The sequence below is a fragment of the Acomys russatus genome, chromosome 10 (genome assembly GCF_903995435.1).
Source record: "Acomys russatus chromosome 10, mAcoRus1.1, whole genome shotgun sequence".
Lineage (NCBI taxonomy): Eukaryota > Metazoa > Chordata > Mammalia > Rodentia > Muridae > Acomys > Acomys russatus.
Window position 1 is genome coordinate 70,198,737 of NC_067146.1, and position 21,188 is coordinate 70,219,924.

Sequence of the window (21,188 nt, forward strand, 5' to 3'; positions counted from 1 at the left end):
GCAGCCTCAGCCAAGGCAAGCCAACCTGAGTTCGAGTGGAACATTACAGCCTCGGGAGCGGGAGCAACTAGGCTCCCGCAGGCTCCCAGCTCCCAATTCCCACTCCCTGCCTCGTACAGCGCGAGCGCCACCACCTATCAGTTTTCAGGACTGAAAGAGGGGGCCCAGGACCATGGAAGCCGCAAGAGTCCTGGCTTCCAAATGTGCCAAGGACGCCTGAGATGCCAGGCCTCTAGTGGGGAGAGTCTGCTCGCCTCTTAGCTACATTTCTGATTTACTTTCGTCTTTCTTAGCCCAGGAAAATAACCACGGAGATACTAGGTACTACCACGAAATGATTCTATTTGTTCCCGCAATTTACTCTCCCGGATGTCTAAGTGAGACCCTAATAGCTCTGTCCACGGATCCCAGCTTCCAAGAAGCCTCGGAAGCTGTAGGGTATCAGGGCCCACTCTCTGGGTTCACCAAGAACCCTGCTACCTGGAGCCCGGCTGGCCGGAGGAGCCGGACCAGGGGTGAAGATATTCCAGGCTGGATAAAATAATCAAATCAGATAGCAAACGAACGACAGGAAAAACGTATTTATACGAAAGAAAAATCGACTCTGGTTATATGAGTGTATGGAATTTGACCTCGCCTCGGAGAAACACTACACACACAAAAAGCTGTCTTTAATAGATGCCTGTCGTTTAAAAGCGGCAGGGACATTGTTTTTCATGCGCTCACAAAAACAGAGCCGTAATTGTGGCTGCTGCTGTGGGCAGGATTTATTTCTTCAATTGGGTAAATCGTCTTCCCTTCCCCGAAGGTGATATCTGTGTTTTCAAAATTCACAGCTGCTGGCCGGCCGGGCAAACCAACCCCAACCTCTATACAAAAATAAGAGGGGCTACAAAGCCGGGGAAGTAAAGTTGTTGTAAATAATTCTAAGTCACCACCTCCCCCTAATCCTCTGTATCCTCGCCGGGCGTGCGATCGGCAGCTGACGGCCTCACAATTGGTACATCCTAATGGAACTGCGAGGGAAATGCAATAATTTTGCCATAATGGGCTGTAACCTCAATTCGACCCCGGCCCTTGTAGCCCGAGGTCGGAAGCGAAGCGATGCGCCCTGTCTCCAGCGGGTGGCGCTCGAGTCCGACTGAACGGCGGCGAAGGGTGGCGGGCACGCGCCCAGGGCGCGCGCGCCACCCCTCTCGCCTCCACCCAACTTCCCCATTAGTGCACGAGTTTACCTCTAGAGGTCATCAGGCAGGATTTACGACTGGACAACAAAAGCACGTGATTCGAAGTCGTACCCCATATTTGGGTGCCTACGTAGGAGGGAACCGAGTACATGCCTCAGTCATTTCCATAATTCATCATAAATTGTGCAAGGGTGCTATAGACGCACAAACGACCGCGAGCCACAAATCAAGCACACATATCAAAAAACAAATGAGCTCTTATTTTGTAAACTCATTTTGCGGTCGCTATCCAAATGGCCCGGACTACCAGTTGCATAATTATGGAGATCATAGTTCCGTGAGCGAACAATTCAGGGACTCGGCGAGCATGCACTCCGGCAGGTACGGCTACGGCTACAATGGCATGGATCTCAGCGTCGGCCGTTCGGGCTCCGGCCACTTTGGCTCCGGCGAGCGCGCCCGCAGCTACGCGGCAGGGGCGAGTGCGGCGCCCGCCGAGCCCAGGTACAGCCAGACGGCCACGTCCACGCACTCGCCACCGCCCGACCCTCTGCCCTGCTCGGCGGTGGCCCCCTCGCCGGGCAGCGACAGCCATCACAGCGGGAAAAACTCCCTGGGCAACTCCAGCGGCGCCTCGGCCAACGCCGGCAGCACCCACATCAGCAGCAGAGAAGGGGTTGGCACGGCGTCCGCAGCCGAGGAGGACGCCCCTGCCAGCAGCGAGCAGGCGAGCGCCCAGAGCGAGCCGAGCCCGGCGCCGCCCGCTCAGCCCCAGATCTACCCCTGGATGCGCAAGCTGCACATTAGTCACGGTAAAAACCAGCCGTTTTCTGATCCACGCGTCCGTGGGGGGCGCGGGTCTTGATCACCCTCTGTTCTTTGCAGCCTCCTTCCGGGTCTCTCTCTTAGTCTCGCCTCTCTCCAGCCCGCAGAGTCTCTCCCTGCGGTTTTCCTTTCCCTGCCTTCCTCTTTACTTCCTCCCCTTGACTGCAGCAGAGTCCAGCATTCACAGATACTGGGGGAGGGGGTGGTGAAGGGGGAGAAGAATGGGGTGGCCAAGCAAGTTTAGATGCTAAAAGAGGAAGAAATTCCATTTGGAACCCCAGCGCCTCGCAACTCGCTTCAGGGTCAGGCAAGCCAGCCGAGCAGGGAGGGCATGGAGAGGTAGGGATGGCAGTAGGGGCCGTGAATCGGGCTTGTCAGGGGTGGATAATTTATGAGAAGGGCTACGCTGGGGAAACAGCGTTACTAATTAGAGCCCCCTAAAAGGGGGTTGGGGGGTGATAATCCCGGCGAAGGCAGGCAGGATTCTGAAGTTTGGGGGCAAGAGGGAGAGGGAAGGAAAGGGAAGAAAAAGAAAGCGGGCGCCCCAAGCGTATGGGCTGGAATAGGAGACGGTTAGAGCGGCTGTAACTTTAACGGAGGGTGACCTGGAGGCCACTTGGGAACTCAGAAAAAGGCAGTGCTCCAGTGCGTTTCTGAGCGGTGGGCAGCCTGGGAGGGCAGTGCCCCTGCTTAGGACAATTCGTGCAGAGCCAAAGAGCAGAGTAGGGGGTTAGGGAAAGCCAAGCTGTCCTTCAAGACAGAGTTCCAGTCTCAGGTGGGCCGCTTGTTCTGAGAGTCCAAACCATCTTGTTTTTTCTCTTCAGAAAGAGGAAAAGAAACTCGGGAAGGATGGTTGGGGAGGGAGGACTTGTTGAGCCTTTCCCCGCTCAGCTCAGGACCCTGGCTGACTTTTGGAACCAGGTGCTGAGGAGTTGGTGGCTAAACCGCTGACTTTTCTGTTGCAGACAACATAGGTGGCCCAGAAGGCAAAAGGGCCCGGACGGCCTACACGCGCTACCAGACCCTGGAGCTGGAGAAAGAATTCCACTTCAACCGCTACCTGACCCGCCGAAGAAGGATTGAAATAGCACATGCTCTTTGCCTCTCCGAGAGACAAATTAAAATCTGGTTCCAAAACCGGAGAATGAAGTGGAAAAAAGATAATAAGTTGAAAAGCATGAGCATGGCAGCGGCGGGCGGGGCCTTCCGCCCTTGAGTCTGTGAGCGGTTAAAGTACTGAGCAGTATTAGCGGAGCTCTCCGTAGTGTCTGTACTAAGGTGACTTTCTGAAACCCCCCTTGTGTTCCTTCTGTGAAGAAGCCCTGTTCTCGTTGCCCCAATTCATCTTTTAATCATGAGCCTGTTTATTGCCATTATAGCGCCTGTATAAAGTAGATCTGCTCCTGTTCATCTCTTTGTCCTGAATGGCTTTGTCTTGAAAAAAAAAATAGATGTTTTAACTTATTTATATGAAGCAAGCTGTGTTACTTGAAGTAACTAAAACAAAACAAAAAAAAAAAAACAAAAAACCAAAAAAAAAAAAAAAAAAAAAAAAAGAGAGAGAGAGAGAGAGAGAAAAAATCCACACACACAAAATGCCCCCCCCTCGACCTCGGTTAGTGCCAATGTTGTGTGTTGCACTTGAGTTGTTTAATGTGCATGTGCGTGGAAGTGTTCCTGTCTCAATAGCTCCAAGCTGTTAAAGATATTTTTATTCAAACTACCTATATTCCTTGTGTAATTAATGCTGTTGTAGAAGTGACTTGATGAGACACAACTTAACTTGTTCAACGTGTAGTGGCTAGTGACTCTGTGACAAAAACTGTGACTCCAAGCGGTGTGTCCCTGCGTGCCTTTGTAGGACCCTTTGCACGAACTCTGGAAGTGGCTCTTATAAGCTCAGCTTCAGTGATGTATGTTTTTGTGAACAAAGTTACAAATATTGTCCAAGTCTGGCTGTTTAAGCAAACTGTGATCAGCTTTTTTTTTTTTTCTTTTGTATTTGTTTTTAAGGAAAACATACTGACTGGAAACAAACAAAAAAATAAACTTTCTATTGTAAGTGCTGTTGGTCTGATTTGTGCCAAATAGCAAGCGGCTCTTTCTGTTTTTCTGTCTGTCCGCGGCTCTTTCTGTTTTTCTGTCTGTCCAGTAGTGCTGGAAGCTGCTGAGTCTGGGGTTACCTGGACTAGCCTGCCTCTTCATGGTGGAGTTCTCACCAACACTTCGACTCACAGCCTTCCTTACTCTGAACCATCAGAAAAGTCAGGTCAAAAGAAGGGGAAAGCTGTAGGAGGTTCCAAAACCTGGGCCCACTCGGGTCATCTTTGAGGAAACCAAGTTGACTTAGTGGGTACCCAAATGGAGAGGAATAGAAAAGAGAGAAAGGCCAGAGCTTTGTTAGCCACACTCCGGCCCACACAGAACCTTCATTCCTAAGGCTCTTCTAGGCCTTGCTGAAGAGGCTTTTCTGCCAGGCTGCAGACCCCAACCCCTCAGTCCACTAATCCACACCAGCACCCTTTCCCCACTCCTCTCACTGAACCAGTTGGCTTCTTTTGCCACAATTAATTTGCTACAAATGGAAAGTACTTACCCCATCCTAGCTCCATTGGGGAAACTCCTCAGAGCAGCTAAAGCCAACTAGAGATTTGCACATTTACCGACTGCTTGCACGGATGCCGTCTTTCCTTTTAAAAGTTATAAAACAGTAAACTTTATAAGCCCCAGTTCCGGCTATATGACATTTGGGTGCCAAATGAATAGGGTTTTGTCTATGAATTAGATCGTAAAATCATCCATAGCACAGACAGATCGGCTCACTGGCTATAAAACGTCACGTGGGGCCATTAAAGTAAGTTTTATGGTTTTGGGGAGTTGACATCCAACATTATACCACATAACATACAATCTCACTAACGCTGGACTCCATTTGACTCTTTTGCAGGCTACGTGTGCTGCCTGGTCATTCAAACTGTCAATTTTAGGCCCAGAAGTGTCCAAACCACAACTTCTCAAAACTCTCTGAAAAAAATGGCTCCCTCCAAGTTAAGGTAAGCTCGCCTCTTGAATTTGCGCTCTAAAAAAAGTTTCTTGCTCTGTCTTTCTCTCTGGTTCAGTAAAACTGAAGCTGACTTTGTATTCAAAATGGGAGAACAAACTTTTCCCTTTGGCCACATGTGCAAAGCAGAGCCAGCTTTGTGGGGGCAGCACAGTGAACTACGCCTGTGGCCGAGGGAGCTGCATCCCCAGGCCTAACTTTAATTGCTGCACAATCGTGGATGTTAATGACTTCCGCTCCTGCCGGCGTGCAAAAAGATGATGGTGTGTGTGTGTGTGTGTGTGTGTGTGTGTGTGTGTGTGTGTGTATGGGTCTGTGTGTGAAAACGTGGCAGCTCCCACCTTTCTTTCTAAGCTTGGTCAGGCCCAGGCTCTTCGGGGGTCGCGGAGCTCTGGGAGTTGAAGGGACGCCACTAGAGCAGAGGGCTGAACTGAACTGGAGAGTTTGAAAGAAAGGCCAGAGCAGGGCTGAGGCCGACGCTGGCGGGATTCCTTATGGGGCTGTGCAATATGTCTTCGCGGGCCAGGGTCATTTGGCAGGACTGAATTGAGGCGGCCTTCGGGGCTGGGTTTCAGACTAGCTGGGGAGAGTGGAAGCTGGCTGGGGCCTTGGCTACATGGCGGGGGACCAAGCTGCTAGCACCCACAGGATGCTGGGAACAGCGGGTCCCCACCTAGGCTGTAGGAGGTACTGAGCTTCCCTGAACCCTGTTCTCCTGATAGCTCTTTTCATTTCGCTGGCAGCATTCTCAACCGCCTGTGATTCTGAAGCAATAAACTTTATGGCCGGATTTAACTTTAGTCTTTGAATCCCCAGGCTAATTGAAAGGGGTTAAAGCGCTTTTTTTTCTTCCGCCTTGCCTTTCTTCTCATTCCCTTCTTTCCTTTTCCTTCACTTCTTTGTAGGAATAAGACGGCTATGCACAGGAGCAAGGCAACTTAAGCGGTTCCCTAGATAACACTTAAAGACAGAGAAATGTACCCCTCTTCAACTTGCAGACAAATTCTCTCTTCTAAAACTGTGCCTAAAGTTTTAAGGGAAATTGAGGTGTCTTCAATGCCCAACTTGAAAGTCCCCAGGTTGTTTTTCTTGACACATCATAAAGGGTAGTTTAGGAAGAAACTGCTCGTTTGTCAGTAGGAGATTTCCTCTTCTCTTTTGTTATTTGTGCTTTCTGTTTGATCTCAGGAAATTTACATAATCTATGTTTTCCAAAACAGTCTCCAAAATTGCACCAATGAGTAAAGTTAGGTAAAATATAAATTTCCTGGGTACAATGCCATCCGGACCCCAGCCTCCCTTGTCTTTTAATGGCAAGCCAAGCCTAACTGGGAACTCTTTGGCCTGTCCTGGGGTCTTCTTAGGGTAGGTACCCACCAGAGACCTAATAAATCCCTCCCATCTTGTCTGAGTAGCTAAGCCAAAATTTCCAACTATATTTCAAAATGAAGCAAGCAAGCAAGCAAGCAAACAAACAAAACTTTAAAAAGGGCTCTTCTTTTTCTCTGGAGCTTTACAAGCTGGTAAAGGTATTCACCAAGTGCTTAAAGAGAGATGTTTTGAAGTATTGATTTGAAATCTTAACAAGCATTATTATACACAAATCTCCTTCATTCAATATAAATCTACAGAAGCCCCAAATTCAGAGATTCAAAGGCAACAAAATCAGAATAATAAAAAGCAAGACAAAACAACCCTCCCACCAAAAAACCTCTCAGAAATTCCACTTTTCCTGTATAGTGGCAAGCTGAAGACTCCATAAAGTTATTTTTTGTGAAGTGAATATTGGTGCTTCAGCACTCAGGAAGATGTGTCCACCTCTTAGAAGGAACTAGAATAAAAAAATTACATGGAAATGGGTTCTTATTATCTGATGTGCCTGTGAATGCTAGAGTCTTTGTTTTGCTGCTCTGAGTTTGGGTTATTAGATAATGTTGGGTTGTGGTTCTGTTTTGGTTATATGTCTGGTGATTTTACTTGCATAATTTCTTGGTTGTCAAAATAAAGAGCAAAAAATTAAAAATAAATACCCAAGAGTCATGCTGATAGGTTCATGGGTATACCTAGGAGAAAGAAAGCACCAGCAACATCAGTTGGCCACACCCTGAGATGTGAGGATGCAGAAAAAAGCTGACGGAATAATATCCAACAAGATACATTCCTAAGGATCTTTCCCACAAATTAAAAAAAAAAAACAGGCTATGAGTGTTGTCAGCTTGCTTACATCTGTCTGTTTTAATCTTCACAAGGCTTAAGTAGAATTTAAGAGGGCAGGTCAACCCACGTGGAGTTAAGTGACTTTTAAGAAATACAACATCCAGTCTGATCTGTGTGAACTGTTATTTGAGGACATTTTTTTTCTTTCTTACAGTTTTCATGGAAAGCATACTTAAGAAGGTGGTTGGGTTTCTACTCATTTTGTAGATGAATTGTATCTTCTTCTTGTGGATTTTTTGAGTCTTTTTTTAAAAAGAGAAACTGAGAGAGAGAGAGAGAGAGAGAGAGAGAGAGAGAGAGAGAAAGAGAGAGAGAGAGAGAGAGAGAAAGAGAGAGAGGAGAAAAAAACCCTCTCCCACTGAGGGCTTTATGAAGATATCCACCTTCCCGCTGGTAGCAGAAAATCTGTGTCTTCTTTTGTAAAAGGAGGAGGTGGCGGAAATGTGCAGGGTTGTGTTTGTTTCTACAAGCCAAAAAGAATATATTCCCTCAACTATGAGTACCACAGAGAGCTTCTGGTCACACTTACTTAGGGGTTTGTTAGGGTTTCCCTGGTCTAATTTCACAACATTATGCCAAGATTCCTTTTCTCCTGTGGTTTCCCACTTTGCCCTGCCCTACTCAGTTTGGCTTTGGGGGAGAGGAGAGGAAAAGAGAGGAGAAGAGAGAGAGGGAGAGCAAGAGAGAGAGAGAGAGAGAGAGAGAGAGAGAGAGAGACAGACAGACAGACAGACAGACAGACACACACAGACACAAAGACACAGAGACAGACAGAGACAGAGACAGAGAGAGTGAGACTGAGTTTTCTACCAGAAACAGTTGTGCTCATTTGTTGAGATTTGGAGACTGTTACATCCAAACAAGGACAGTGCAGAAGACTGGCTGCTAGAAATGAAGATAACTCTTTCAGCTTGCAAGATGCCCTTAGCATCTCTTCCCCGCCCCCCCCCCCGCCACACCCCTTACACCCTCTCTGGCTGGGGTCTTCTCATGGCTTGCTCACCATAAAGAAGGCAGAGTATCTTGGGATGCAGCCCTTTGGCTTCTGGGGGGGGGGGATGTACTTCTAGTCAAACGACAAAAGTATAAACAGGATGCCAAGGAAAGAGTGAGAGGCTCAGCCTAGGCTCCCACCCAAATAGGGGAGGGGCTCCACAGTCCTAAACTCCGGAACTGGAAGAGAAGCTCAGATTTGTTTTGCTTGATGTTTTCTGAAAAGAACTTTGTCTTCCCCGTATCAAGTCCCTTCCCTACAAACTGGCCTTTTCAGTAATAATATTTGTTATGAGGGTTATTGGGTAATTATTGCGATTTTGTGAAGCAGCCCTTGCTGGAGGTGAAGGCTGTCATCGCTTAACAAATGGCACTCATGCAGTTCACTGCCGGGTTAAGTAAATGCAAGGAAGATAAATCTGCACACCCTAGGAATCGCCAGCAGAGCACGCTTTAGTACAAGTTCACAGTCAGCCGGCCTGCCCGGGACAACTCTCCCAACAATTAAGGCTCTGGCTTTATTTCTAAATAAACCAAAACTCACCCCCACTCCTTTGCTCACATTTCCCTCTCCCCTCTTTTTTTCCCCCTTGCACTTTTGCTTTCAAAAGATTTTTCAGTTCCTCCCCTAAATTGCCCTTGCTAGTGGAATCATGACTGATTTCAAATTAGCCCAGCTCTTAAATCCTGACTTAAAAAAAAAGAAGAAGAAGATGATGATGATGAAGAAACAGGAGGCTGGTTTGACAGGAAACGTGGTCACAAATACACAAAAATATGCACTCCATCCTCTAATTCCAAGAGGCAGTGGTAAGAGCAGGGCTGCCTGGGATCTAGAGCGCCCCTTCCCCCTAAAGAAGAGGCTCAGTGCTGTGTATCTTTGTGGTTAGCGTTACAACTGCAGGTCAAAAAGTGAGGGTCAAAAGTTTACATTGTGCAGCACTCTTAGTCATCTGCCCAGACAGAGTTTGATGTCAATGTTAGAGCTGCGATCTCAACTATCAGCACAAAAGATAAAATGGCTTGGAGTGATGCGTGCATCACGGTGTGGACTCCAGGTGAACCCTGGTGGTTGAATGACCTCAATTACGGAGGAAAGGATAGAAAATTCCTCTTTTCAGGAGTAATACATGCTGTATTTCATATTGAATTATCACTGCCATTCTGAGGGAACAGCAGCAGGTAAATAGGCATAGATTACCAAAACACCAAAACCTTCAATGCTGGAGAACCAAGAATGGTTTGTGGGCTTGTCACAAAATAAAAATGCTAAGAGCTCATCAGAGGACCATTCAAAAGCCAAGTAGCAAGTTTCTAATGCCCCCATTATGTTCCTTTTATATGAAAAGGGGAGAGTGATTCTGATTGGTCAGGGTGTTTTTTTTTTTTTTTAATGTTTTAATACATATAATGGTCTCTAAAGTGTGGGGGGAAAGTGTATTCCTGGTAATTTTCAAGCATAGACTATGCCTCCCCGCCCCCACCCCCACCTGCAGTTCACTAAATGCGACTATTGTCAGAGCAGGGAAGTGGAAGCTCTAAGGAGAGGCCATATATGTGGGATAAAAGACTGTTACACTCTGTAAGAGAGTAATGGTATAGAAGGCAGGAAACTGGGTCTCCGTGCTATGCCACACTGGAGAACCACCGGGTTTCTGTTCTCTGGGAAGCACTTCTAAAAAATAGGTGTGGAACTGGAGTGGAGGACAAACCAAGGACAGCGAGTGGGGAGCAAGCTAAGGAGGAGGGTGGGAGGAGTAGAAAAGGAACAGTGTGTTCAAGAAGCAGACGGGGAATCATGCCTCATTTGTCTGTTGCAAGTCAAGTGTTAACCGATATTTTATTTTTCATACATCTAGATTAGCTTTAAGTGTCTGGGTTGGGATCTATTTTCTAGGGAAGGTATTTTCCTTTCCTATGTGCTGACCTTCAAATGATCAAGGTAGGAAAACAACAATGAGAAAAAAAATATTTTTCTTCTTAATTTTGGGAATAATTTAAGGGCTCAGAAGGCCAACCTTGCAGGAATGTTTAAGACAAATCTCTACATATTCGGGCTGATTGGATTTAATGGTACCAGGTACATATTCAGTGGTAAAGTAAATATTTCCCAAATGCTGCCTTCATGAAAGCAAGTAACCAGAATATGTCTACTGTGCGATGTGTAAAGTTTTTACCCTGGCAAGGATCTTGGAAGCAAATGGCATTAGGCTGATGAAATGGAAGAAAACAACCATGGTTACTGCTGTAACAGCACTTCACATCTCCTCTCTTGAAAAGAAAAGAACAGAACCCAGGCCCCACTTGCTCATCCAGAAATTATGACTCTTCCAGGGACTTTTCTCATTGTATTTTTGGTTAAAGCCAATACTCAAGAAACATTTCAGCATCAATACCCAAAAACACCCTTGAAGCTAGTCTAGTGACAAAAGGTTCCTGTGGAAGTCACTGCTTTGAGAGTGCCTACCTTTTTAGAGGGTTGTGATCAGTGTGTGTGTGTGTGTGTGTGTGTGTGTGTCCTAAGTAAGTATCAGTTCTATGATGCCTGGGCTATATTGTTATTTTAAACCGTCATCAGGAAATTACACCCTAAAGAAATTAATTGGCAAAAATGGCTAGTAAGTGTTGTTTCTCTATAACCAAACACCTAGTGTAGATGGGAGGAAGCACTTAAATGGCACTACCAGGCAGCCTAAAATCCTGCTGCTCTATTTGCTCTAGAGAAGCACTGGGGATCGAGAACAGCCTGGAGGCCCTCACTCTAAAGAACAAAGGACAAATACAGTCAATACATCCCATAATGCTTACATTTCCTTTGCCTTTTCCCCTTGGTTTTTCCTGGGAAGGACTGACCTGGGCAAAGCACCCCACTCTCTAAAAGACACTGTATAGACCTTTTAGAAGCGCAAAGTCCAAGGCCGAGGTGAACTTCAGGTCAGCGCGTCTAACAAATATGAAAATGTCGGCTGGTGAGGGCGCGCCTGTGACTTAACAAAGACTGTCAATGTGTAAGATTAATAAGAAACAAAATGCACACGGTGTCACTGTTCGGTCACTTTGAAACTTGGGACAGGGTTGCATTCAAGTGGGAAGGCTGTTCCAAATATATTCAAAAGGATTCAAATCAGATTCAAAGCAAGCCGCAAGCAAGCACTGCCTCCTCCTCGCCCTCCCTTGCCCAGACTCCTCTGCTCCATCTGGAATACAAGGACATGACGAAAAGTTATTTCACTTAATGGGATTTTAGGATAGCATGTTGGGAAATATATATTATCCTTGCACATGGAAATGAACAAATGTGCTTACTAGTTTCCCAAGGAAAAGCTAGGGCTTCAGCCCCGCTTGGGACTAGAGCCAGTTGGTGTGTGAAGATTAGCACACTCCCTCTCAGCTCCACTGGGGGGGGGGGGGGCATCCCATCTTTTCCCTTGGCAAGATGCAGCTGGTAAACTTTGGTTTGTTTTTCTAATTGAGTTAGTTTCTTTCTAGCTTTCCTTTGGTGTCTTGGATCTTTTGTAAAGGCTAGAGATTCTCTTTAGTTTTAATGTTTTTCAAAAGATTATTCGATTCAGTGTGATTATGCTATGGCTTGCTTGCAGAGGGAGGCTGTGGAAGGTTCAAGAAAGGTACTGGGGTTGTTTATTACAGCCATAAATCTTGCAGTAAAATGTCAAAATGTCGGTGTGTGAGATAACACTTGGTGGTCCTGGCTCCGTTTGTGTTTATGATAGAAGCGCAAAGACAAGTTACAGGCCTTGAGGGGTTCTGTGCAAGCCCATCTTCCTTAACTAATAGACCCTCAGGAAACAGGCAGAGCTAACTCATCCAGCTTAACCATATACAAAACAGTGCCAGTGTCTCCTTAATACTTAAAAGCAGAAAACTCTGTAGACAATTCTGAGGCTAAACAACACGAATTCTGTGTTTTAGTGTCTGTAAATAATATTGAACAGACAGACATGGCTAGGACTTGTGTGCTCAAGGTTGGTGACACAAGGGCCAAACAAAAATTTCTTATGCTTTTCCTCCAACTTGAAACATAGCCAGATGTGTAATACATATGTATTTGTATGTATGATTATATATATATATGCTACTTATGTTAGATAATGTATACTTTATGCCTCTATTTTCCTTCTAGAGAGAGATGCCGGTTCAGAGCAGCCACAGCACCACAGGCTGCATTTCCTCCATTCAGTCTAGAGAGGATATTTAAAGATTAGAATCAGTGTTGATTTTTGTCTACGGCTCAGATTTCACTTTTTAAAAAAATTTCATGGTGCCGCATGTCAGTGGACAGCTCTCTTTACTGGCACATACGCCCACTGTGGAAAATCTCTTTGTGCCACTTTAAGGCGATTTCAGTCAGAAACTAACATGATCCTTTTTTTTAAACCTCTTTCCCTAAATTAAAGATTAGTCTCATATAATAGTCTTTATGTGGCTAAAAATTAAATGACTATCCATCAAATAGATACATCCCAGTATTTAGTAGCCCAAGTGAGTAACGGATACGAATGAAGACAGAACTGACATTCTCTTGAAGTGTCTCCAGGCCTGGGTTATAACTTTCCTTGTCTGCGTTGTGAGCAGGCAGTTGTTCTATCCTGCACTCTGAAAGATCAACTAGGTGCACCAGCTGAACTACCTTTGCTTTGTATGCCAACATGAGAGTTATTTTTAGATTGGTGACGTGCCAGTTTGCACTGCCTTACTATCATGCAAAGGATCTAGGCGTGTCTGCTATTCAGAAGAAAGGAAAAAGAAAGAACACAGTACGAATGAGGCATCAGTATTTACTTCAAAGATCAACATTAGGTGGAATTAATAAGTAATTTATTTGTTAATAATGGCATAATTAGTTTACCCATCAAATTTCAATTACCAAATGGCAGGCAACAGTCCCTTCTCCCTCCTTTCCGGAGCTACTGATATCGTTAATATGCTAATTTTCAGCAATCCAAAAATTACTGGCAGTCCTGTAAATATAGCCCTCCTCCTAGATACTGCCTGAGGAAACAGCATCCAAAAAGGGGAAAAAAAAAAAAAAAAAAAAAAAAAGGAAAACAGGGGGAAAGTTAGAAAAGATCGGTTGACGATCACACCTGCTAGGGTCTTATTCTATCTCAAGCTTGGTTTTGTTTGGGAGTTGTTCTGAAATGCGAAGTCACTGGATTCAAAGCCGGTTTTGTGCAGGCGTCACCTCACTCCATTCCCCTTCTAGGGTGGAGGTCTCACAATAGCGCCTAGTAAAGGAGGCATGTTTTGCTCTGTTGTCAGCATCTCCATCAATTGCAATATAGGAAGCTTCCAAATCTTTAAATGAAAAATGTTGTGCAAATTCGGCCTCTGGAGAAAAAAAAAGAAAGAAAAAAGAAAGTATCCATTAGGTTTTAGTGGACCGCCCTCGCTGTACTTCCTCGACCCGATTGCTCCGCAGTCCACCCACCCACACTCTCCCAGTGCGCCTCCAGCCCAGCTTCGCAAAGCAGGGGCTTCCCAACAGCTTGGTGGATGAGCATGGCGTGGGTAAAGAATCAACGGGGGCGAGAAAAATGGGTCTGTAGGCCTCCTTCGTTTTATTCTTGGGCTAGGATAAAATGCCAAGGTCTGTCTCTTGGTCCCAGTATCCTTCCCTCTCCTGGGGCCCTCGAACCCTCGGAGGACCACTCGAGGCCTGGTTGGACTGGAGGTCAGCGTTGAGCCGTGGCGACCAGCTGCCTAGCACAGCAGTGGTGGGGAGGAACAGAGCTCGAAAGGACCCACAGTCTAACAGGCCCCAACTTCTCAGCCAGAATCCAAGTTGGGGGAACCGAGGAACACAAGCGCTGCTGGCTCCTCCCGCCCCGGTGGAAAGCAGCATTCATCACGCCCCCGCGTGTTTCCTGATCCGGGTCCGCGCGCGCGGATCGCCCATTGGCCTGATCGCAGCACGTGGGGCGCGGGGCGGGGCGCGCAGGGCCTCGGGGAGCTCGCGGGGGCGGGAGAAGAGCGGCGCGAACTTCGGCGGCATTGGGAGGGGGAGGGGCAGGCGTTTGACAGCGGGGGGGGGGGGGGGGGGGAGGGGGGGGGGGGAGGTGGGGGGGGGGGGATGGGAAGCGCGGCGAGAGGGGGAGGGGCCTCGGCGAGAGCAGAAAAACGACACCGCGAGAAAAATTAGTATTTTTGCACTTCACAAATTAATGACCATGAGCTCGTTTTTGATAAACTCCAACTACATCGAGCCCAAGTTCCCTCCCTTCGAGGAGTTCGCACCGCACAGCGGCCCGGGCGGTGGGGACAGCGGCGCGGGCGGGGGTCCTGGCTTCCCGCGGCCTCAGACCGCCTCGCACCTGCCGGCCCCGAACCTACACGCGGCCCGCCAGCCCCCTGCTTACTACGCGCCAAGGGCGCGCGAGCCCAGCTACCCCGGGGGCCTGTACCCCGCGCCCGCCGCCGCCTGTCCCTACGCCTGCCAAGGCGCCAGCCCCGCGCGACCCGAGCAGTCCCCGGCCCCCGGCGCGCACCCCACCCCGGCCCCTGCGCCCCCTGCGCCCCCTCGGCGCTGCGCCCCCGGTCCCGCCACCCCGGCTGTCGCGACAGGGGGCAGCGCCCCCGCGTGCCCGCTGCTGTTGGCGGACCAGGGCCCGGCGGGCCCGAAGGGCAAGGAGCCCGTGGTGTACCCCTGGATGAAGAAGATCCACGTGAGCGCCGGTATGTGGCGCCGCTGGGAGGGCAGCGGGCGAGGGGGCGCGGGGCAGGGCGCGGGAGGGGACCCCCCTCAATCTGGCCCGCGCTTTGGCTGTGGGTGTGTGCGCGCCGCCCAGCAGCCTGGTCCCATCGTGAGAACCCTTTTGTACCCAGGGTCCCTTTATCCCGAGATTTACGAGACGCCAAACTGTTAGGGCAGTAATTATAGCCCCCATAAATTTAATTGCCCTGGCAGAGGCTCCGGGCCATGTGTCTTTGAAGCTTTTCTTCAGCCCCAATGCCCAGCACCATTCTTTATGGCTCTCGGGTGTTTCCCGTTGTCAATAGCCTGTGAAACATTTTCTTTGCCGTTTTATGTATTTTGTGTGAACTTGGTGTCAGGTTATTATATAATGATGTCCAATTGCTCTTCCCCACCCCATCTCCCATCTCCTCCTCTTCTTCTCTTCCATTCCCTCCTCCTTGGCCTTCTCCTTGGGGTTCTGGCGTTCAGTCAACCCCAGTTATAACGGAGGTGAGCCCAAGCGCTCTCGAACAGCCTATACCCGGCAGCAGGTCTTGGAGCTGGAGAAGGAATTCCACTTTAACCGCTACCTGACCCGGAGGCGCCGCATCGAGATCGCCCATACGCTCTGCTTGTCCGAGCGCCAGGTCAAGATCTGGTTTCAGAACCGGAGAATGAAGTGGAAGAAAGACCATAAACTTCCTAACACCAAGATGCGATCTTCCAACTCAGCCTCGGCCCCTGCCGGCCCGCTTGGGAAAGCACAAACTCACAGCCCACACCCTCATCCCCACCCTCTTCCTAGTGCCTCCACACCCATCCCCTCATCCATATAATCCGCTAGAGACCTAAATCAGTTTCTGTCACTTACCTGCCCTCATCTTCTCATCTCCTTTTCCTATCCTTATCCGCTCCTCCCCAAGTAAAACCATAACAGACACCAAAACAAAATTCAACTTGGTGGAAACCGTAACCAAAAAAAAGAAGACATCGTCCCTGGTAAGCGTCTGTGTGCGATTCCCAAGAGGACATTTGTTCTGGATACTGCTCAGTGGAACAACCCGCTGACCTGGACAGCTTTGCCAGGGTTGGATACCTGCGAGGAAGCACTTGCCATAGAATAAATACCTTTGAGTCAGCTGGACGGTGCAGGCTGACTATCTTTGTTGCCAGCAGAAGCAGGCCCGTTTCCTTCCCTTCCTCTTCTACATTATTAAGGCAGCTCCACCAGACCTTTACTTAGTAGACATTGTGGACCCTACCAGATTATTTAATTCTCAAAGTGTGTAGAACTTGATGGTAGGTGTGGCATGTGGTTTCCTCTCCTTGCATTTATTTAAGATACTGTTAGAGAGATGTCATTGTCTCACTCTGGGCCACAATCTTGGGGGAGAGGGAGATGCGTTTAGACCCACTTGCAACTGTACAAAATAATATGGCTGTATAAAGAGGAATATGCTAAAAATAAACGTCATTTTAAAAAACATGAAAAACCTAGGAGACAGATTTGTGTGTATTCTAAGCTTAAAAAAAAGAAAGAAAAGAACCCCCCAAACCTCTTGGTTGAGATATTTGACCTTGTATGCAGAAGCCTTGTAGACAGTGGGAGCTGGGGTCACACTCAGTATTCTCACTGTGTGTGTGTCTGTGTGTGCATGTGTGTGTGTGTGTTCAACTTGGTCTGAATTCTTGTCAAGCTTGACCCACTGTGGAAGTGTTCCAAAAAGCAGGAAGGCTCTTGAGCCCTGGGAGCACTCCTCTTCTTCCCAAACTTGGCCAGGCTTTCAGCCTTCAAATCTCTGTAAGGCATAGAAATGCGCCTGTCCCTGCAAGGAAAGGTGAAACCTTGCAGAGCAGAGGCCCAGGCAGTCCTGCAGCTGTTCTACAGGATGAACTCTGAGCAGACTTGGAAAGAAGCGTTCCCTTGGCATTTGTTGCACCTTCACACTTAATCTGCCTGTTTCCCTGGAGATAAAAAATAGTTTATGCAAAGGGTTGAGATTGCTTTTGGGGTTTTGGCTGGTCCTAAGGTCTTCGTGCTGAACTTGGCTTGGGAATTTTTGTTTGCTTCTCTAAAAGAGCTTTTAGAGCAAAGTAAGCTTTCTCACCACACTCTCCAAAGTACCCTCTGAGAAAATAAGAAGCATGACACCCCAAAATGCACCCTAAGCAAGGTAGATCTGGAAGAGTTCACTGTTGGAAGAAAGCCAAACTTTGAGTAGGGCCACTTTCCTCAAAGATCTAGACCTTTGAAAACATAAACACTCACCTCTCAATCTCTGTAACCCTAGTATTTGTGCATTTGTTAAAAATTTGGTCCTCAACCATCACACACACACACACACACACACACACACACACACACACAGAGAGAGAGAGAGAGAGAGAGAGAGAGAGAGAGAGAGAGAGAGAGAGAGAGAGATGGGGGGGAGGGAGGGAGGGAGAAAGAGAAAACAGAATATTAGAAGTGCCACCTGGCCTTGAAACAGAGCAGCTCTGGGGACTTTATAGTAAATGTAAAAGAGAGAATGGATGCTTATCTACATCTCTAATGTCAGAGGAGATTTCAAACCATTTCCATAAATGGGACAACCTCAGCCACTGTGCTGCCTTGAGTACAAGCCAGGGGGATCTTTTCTCTACCTGTAGATAAGCCAGTTTTTAGAAAGAAGTGATGCTCTCTAGTCTCTGAGAGGCCAAGAGAATTAACAAAGAAAGGAGTATGCACAAGCCTTCCCAGGTTAGGAAGAACCTGGCATAAACTTCATTTTATAAGGTGTGAACTGGCGCTAAGCATTTCTGGAGGCAATGTAGCTGCTGCTACAACTTACTAACCTCCCTACTACATGCACTTGTAAAGCAAAATGAAATCACACTGAAAATAGCAATTTCCCCCGAATCATTAATCACCTCATACAATAAATACTTCTTTGTAATTCAACAGCAATTCTGAAAGGCATTCTCTGGGAAAAGTCTTTGGGGGAGAGAGGGATCTTCTTGCAAATAATGCTTTCTCAGGCAAAGAGGCAGCATACATACACCCAGGCTCTTAGTAGAAATTGAGTATCAAGCCGCAAAACCTCAAATGGCAGATTTTCATCACTTAAAGTGAATTCTTACATTCTCCTCAGAGGGGTGGGAAGGACATGAGGCCTTCACTGCCTTCATTCTGGAGACCATGGCAGGTAGGTAGGTAAAGGGGACAGTCTTCATTTGTCCATTCAGAAGAGGAAGTGAGAGTCAACATAATTTTTCTGCTGTTTTGAAATAAGATGGCAATTTTTGTATTGATTGTTGAGGTATGGGTGTTTTGAAAAACCAGAATTATTGAAAATGCTATGAATGATTATGTCATTCATTATCTGTCGTAGGTGTTCTGTTTGTAATTCAGCTAGCCTTTTAAGGGAGCTTGCTATAACAGCTTAGAAAAAAAATCTCACTGTGTGCTCTAAAATCCTTCATTGTCTGCCCTTTGTCAGGGCAACCATAAGAGTTCACTGAGAGGACAAATTTTCTATCTCATTAATTGTTTTTTTTTTTTTTTTTTTTAAGTAAACCTACTACTCCTTCAAACCCTTGACCTCTAAAGACAGTATTTTGTGTAAGCTCTGTAGTTCTCTCACCAAAAAAACGATCCTTGACATGGTCTCCTGTTTCTTCCCCCTTTTTCCTCTCTCTCTTTAGTACAAGTTCATCTGTTTTAGCTGCAGAGCCAAACTGTGCATGACTCTGGAGAGAAAAGTTTTGTCAACATCTGAAATCAACCTAAATCGGATAGAAGACACTTTAATGGTCACAGTTTGAATTAAGTACTTAACAATCTCCCCCTTGAAGACAAATGGCAATTTGCAGGCGTTCTTTGCTAGTTTTGCTGAAATCTACGATATACCCAGTGTTTTATTACAGTGGGAATTCATCTGTGACAGGCATAGTGGAGTACTTAATACCCAGGATGGAGCTCATGGGAAGATTACCCAGATATATGGGGTGGGCCCACTCACGTTGTCTCTGTCTTTATATCAGCAATCCTGGGGTGTCCTAGCTCCTCTACTTCTTCCCTTCTCCTCACGGCTCTGGGGCACCTCTGTCCCCCTAAGCCCTCAGACTGTACAATAGTCCCCTGCTGCTTTTTCCTCTAGCAGTTCCAACATGGAAACAGATCCTCAACCCTTTAGAGTGGAATGTACAGACAAAGGCCTTTTCCATCATCCCATTGATGTCTGGCTCTGCAAGGAAAAACTCAGGCTTAGCCTTTCCCAACTGCTGCTGCTGGCATCTCTTTCCTATATTACACACCGGTCAAGAAAACCAAACCAAACCAAACCAAACAAAACTGTTTTGTACCTCAAAGAGGATGGTATGGCCTTTAATCCCAGCAGTGTGGAGGCAGAGGCAGGCAGATCTCTGAGTTTGAGGCCAGCCTGGTCTACACAGCGAGTTCCAGGATTGCCAATGCTACACAGAGAAACCCTGTTTTGAAAAACAATAATAACAACAAAAGAGGATGGTATAAAAATCAGAGGAGAAAGAGCAGGAGGCGCAGGAGGAAATTGGATAGCACCAGGGAGGTGCCATGAACCCTTCTAGTCTATAACCTCTGCCTTGGAACTTCCACTCTGAAGTGAATGTCCAAGTGTTCAAGATGAAAGAGAACTGGAGGCCATTTTGGCTCAATTGCCTCAGTTTACAAGGAGAGGAAACTGAGGCAACTGAATGCCTCTCATCAAGTTCCTTATGATAATGAGCACATAGGTCGCAAAGCCTCTCATCACTCTGGATAGGCATAAGTGCATAGGCATCTTTCTCCTGCAGGAGCTATTCTGTTTTCAATTGCAATAAACAAGAACAGAAGCCTAGATATATGCTGATCTGTAGGGTCCCAGGTATGCATAGCCACAAGTGTGTATACAGGCATACACACAGGTTTACACAGCCACAGTGTATAGCGCGGAAGAAGAGTGGATGTCTCATTAAAGCTGCCCTCGGAGATTATGTAACTGAACAGCCCTGCTCTCGGCACTCAAACAGGTGGGCTGACCACTGAGTTCAGGCGAGGAATGCCCCATCTTACTAATTCTGCTAGGCTCAACCTAGCACTTGCATGCCCTTCCCTTTCAGGGCAAGGGTTGCTGTGTTCTGGAGGCCTGGAGAACAAACCAGGCCAAGTGTGGACCTTGGTTGCAACTGTAAAGGTGTAGCGCTTGTTAGAGTAGAGGGAGATACTGGAATTGTGATCATTTGTGATCACGTGACTCGTTAAATAATTAATCCAGGCCGTCAAGAATGGATCTGAGCCGTCAGGGCCTCACTAGGATTGAATCTCCCAGTAGTGAGACTCCAACTTCTATTTGATTTTTAAACACACACACACCTTCAGATTTATCTCCAAAGGCGTTTAACTCCTTCAGGAAGGCAGACAAGAGCCCTTCAACGTGGAGAACTGAGCAGTCCCGTGCTCACCAGGTCCAAGGCTTTCTCACAAGATTGCTGGGAGTGCCGGGAGACTCTGTGTCCAGGGAAATGTGAGTTCGGGGCTCAGGCTTCCCCCTCCTCCCCACACCCCCACACCATCTTATCCTGGTTTTGGTGATGAAGTGGGACAGAAGCGCAGACAGTTGGTAATGTTCTGAATCACGCTGGGGGAAGACTGCGGAGATACCGAAGGGGAAGCACGCGGCTTTGTTCAGTTTTTCCCCCCCGGCATTCATAAATCACCAGCGCTAGGCGAGAGAGGGAGCAAGTAGACGCCAAAAAAACTCGGAGAGAGACCACAACGGGGCTGCAGCCATTGCAGAGCGAGAGACCCAGGCAGCGAGCAGCAGCGTCTCTCCGTGACTCATTAGTCTGAAGGATTTATGGGGAACAGGAACCATGAATATTAGACTTGAGAATAAAGAGATAGCAATAGCAGTAATAACCATAATAATTACAGTACTCCCAAGCCTTGTGCTTGGTGGTGGTTGTGATGGTGGTGGTGGTGGAGGAGGAGGAGGAGGAGGAAGAGGAGGGTTGGGGCACAGCACATCTTTCTGGGATGGAGTTAAATTATCCAAGTGCATAACAACTAGGCCCCACCCTTCTCAGGATCACCCCAGGAATCCCAAGGCCAGGGGAACTCTCCTCTTGAAGAAGACACAGAGTTGGGAGTTTGATCAAGGCAAAGAGATCCAGAGTGGATTCTGGTCCTAAGTGCCTTTATGCAGGGTAAAAG

At 47.3% G+C, this 21,188-nt stretch overlaps 3 protein-coding genes across 3 annotated transcripts in view; all 3 read left to right on the plus strand.

Annotated features, from left to right (window-relative positions):
* Position 1: 1 nt before the first annotated feature.
* Positions 2 to 3,542, plus strand: Hoxa5 (homeobox A5). Its single transcript, XM_051152358.1, has 2 exons — positions 2 to 1,999; positions 2,978 to 3,542. The coding sequence occupies exons 1-2, from the start codon at positions 1,105 to 1,107 to the stop codon at positions 3,226 to 3,228; spliced, it is 1,146 nt and encodes a 381-aa protein (XP_051008315.1). The 5' UTR covers positions 2 to 1,104; the 3' UTR covers positions 3,229 to 3,542.
* A 606-nt stretch (positions 3,543 to 4,148) lies between these two features.
* The window catches only part of Hoxa3 (homeobox A3), a 32,152-nt gene continuing 15,112 nt past the window's right edge, over positions 4,149 to 21,188 (plus strand). Inside the window, exons 1-2 of the mRNA XM_051152356.1 lie at positions 4,149 to 5,065; positions 20,386 to 20,499. The gene's annotated coding sequence lies outside the window, so the exon portion shown is untranslated. The remainder of the gene's footprint in view (positions 5,066 to 20,385; positions 20,500 to 21,188) is intronic.
* Hoxa4 (homeobox A4) lies at positions 14,406 to 15,856 on the plus strand. The gene is made up of 2 exons (XM_051152362.1): positions 14,406 to 14,976; positions 15,467 to 15,856. Exons 1-2 carry the CDS (start codon positions 14,466 to 14,468, stop codon positions 15,811 to 15,813), a joined length of 858 nt encoding a protein of 285 aa, XP_051008319.1. The 5' UTR covers positions 14,406 to 14,465; the 3' UTR covers positions 15,814 to 15,856.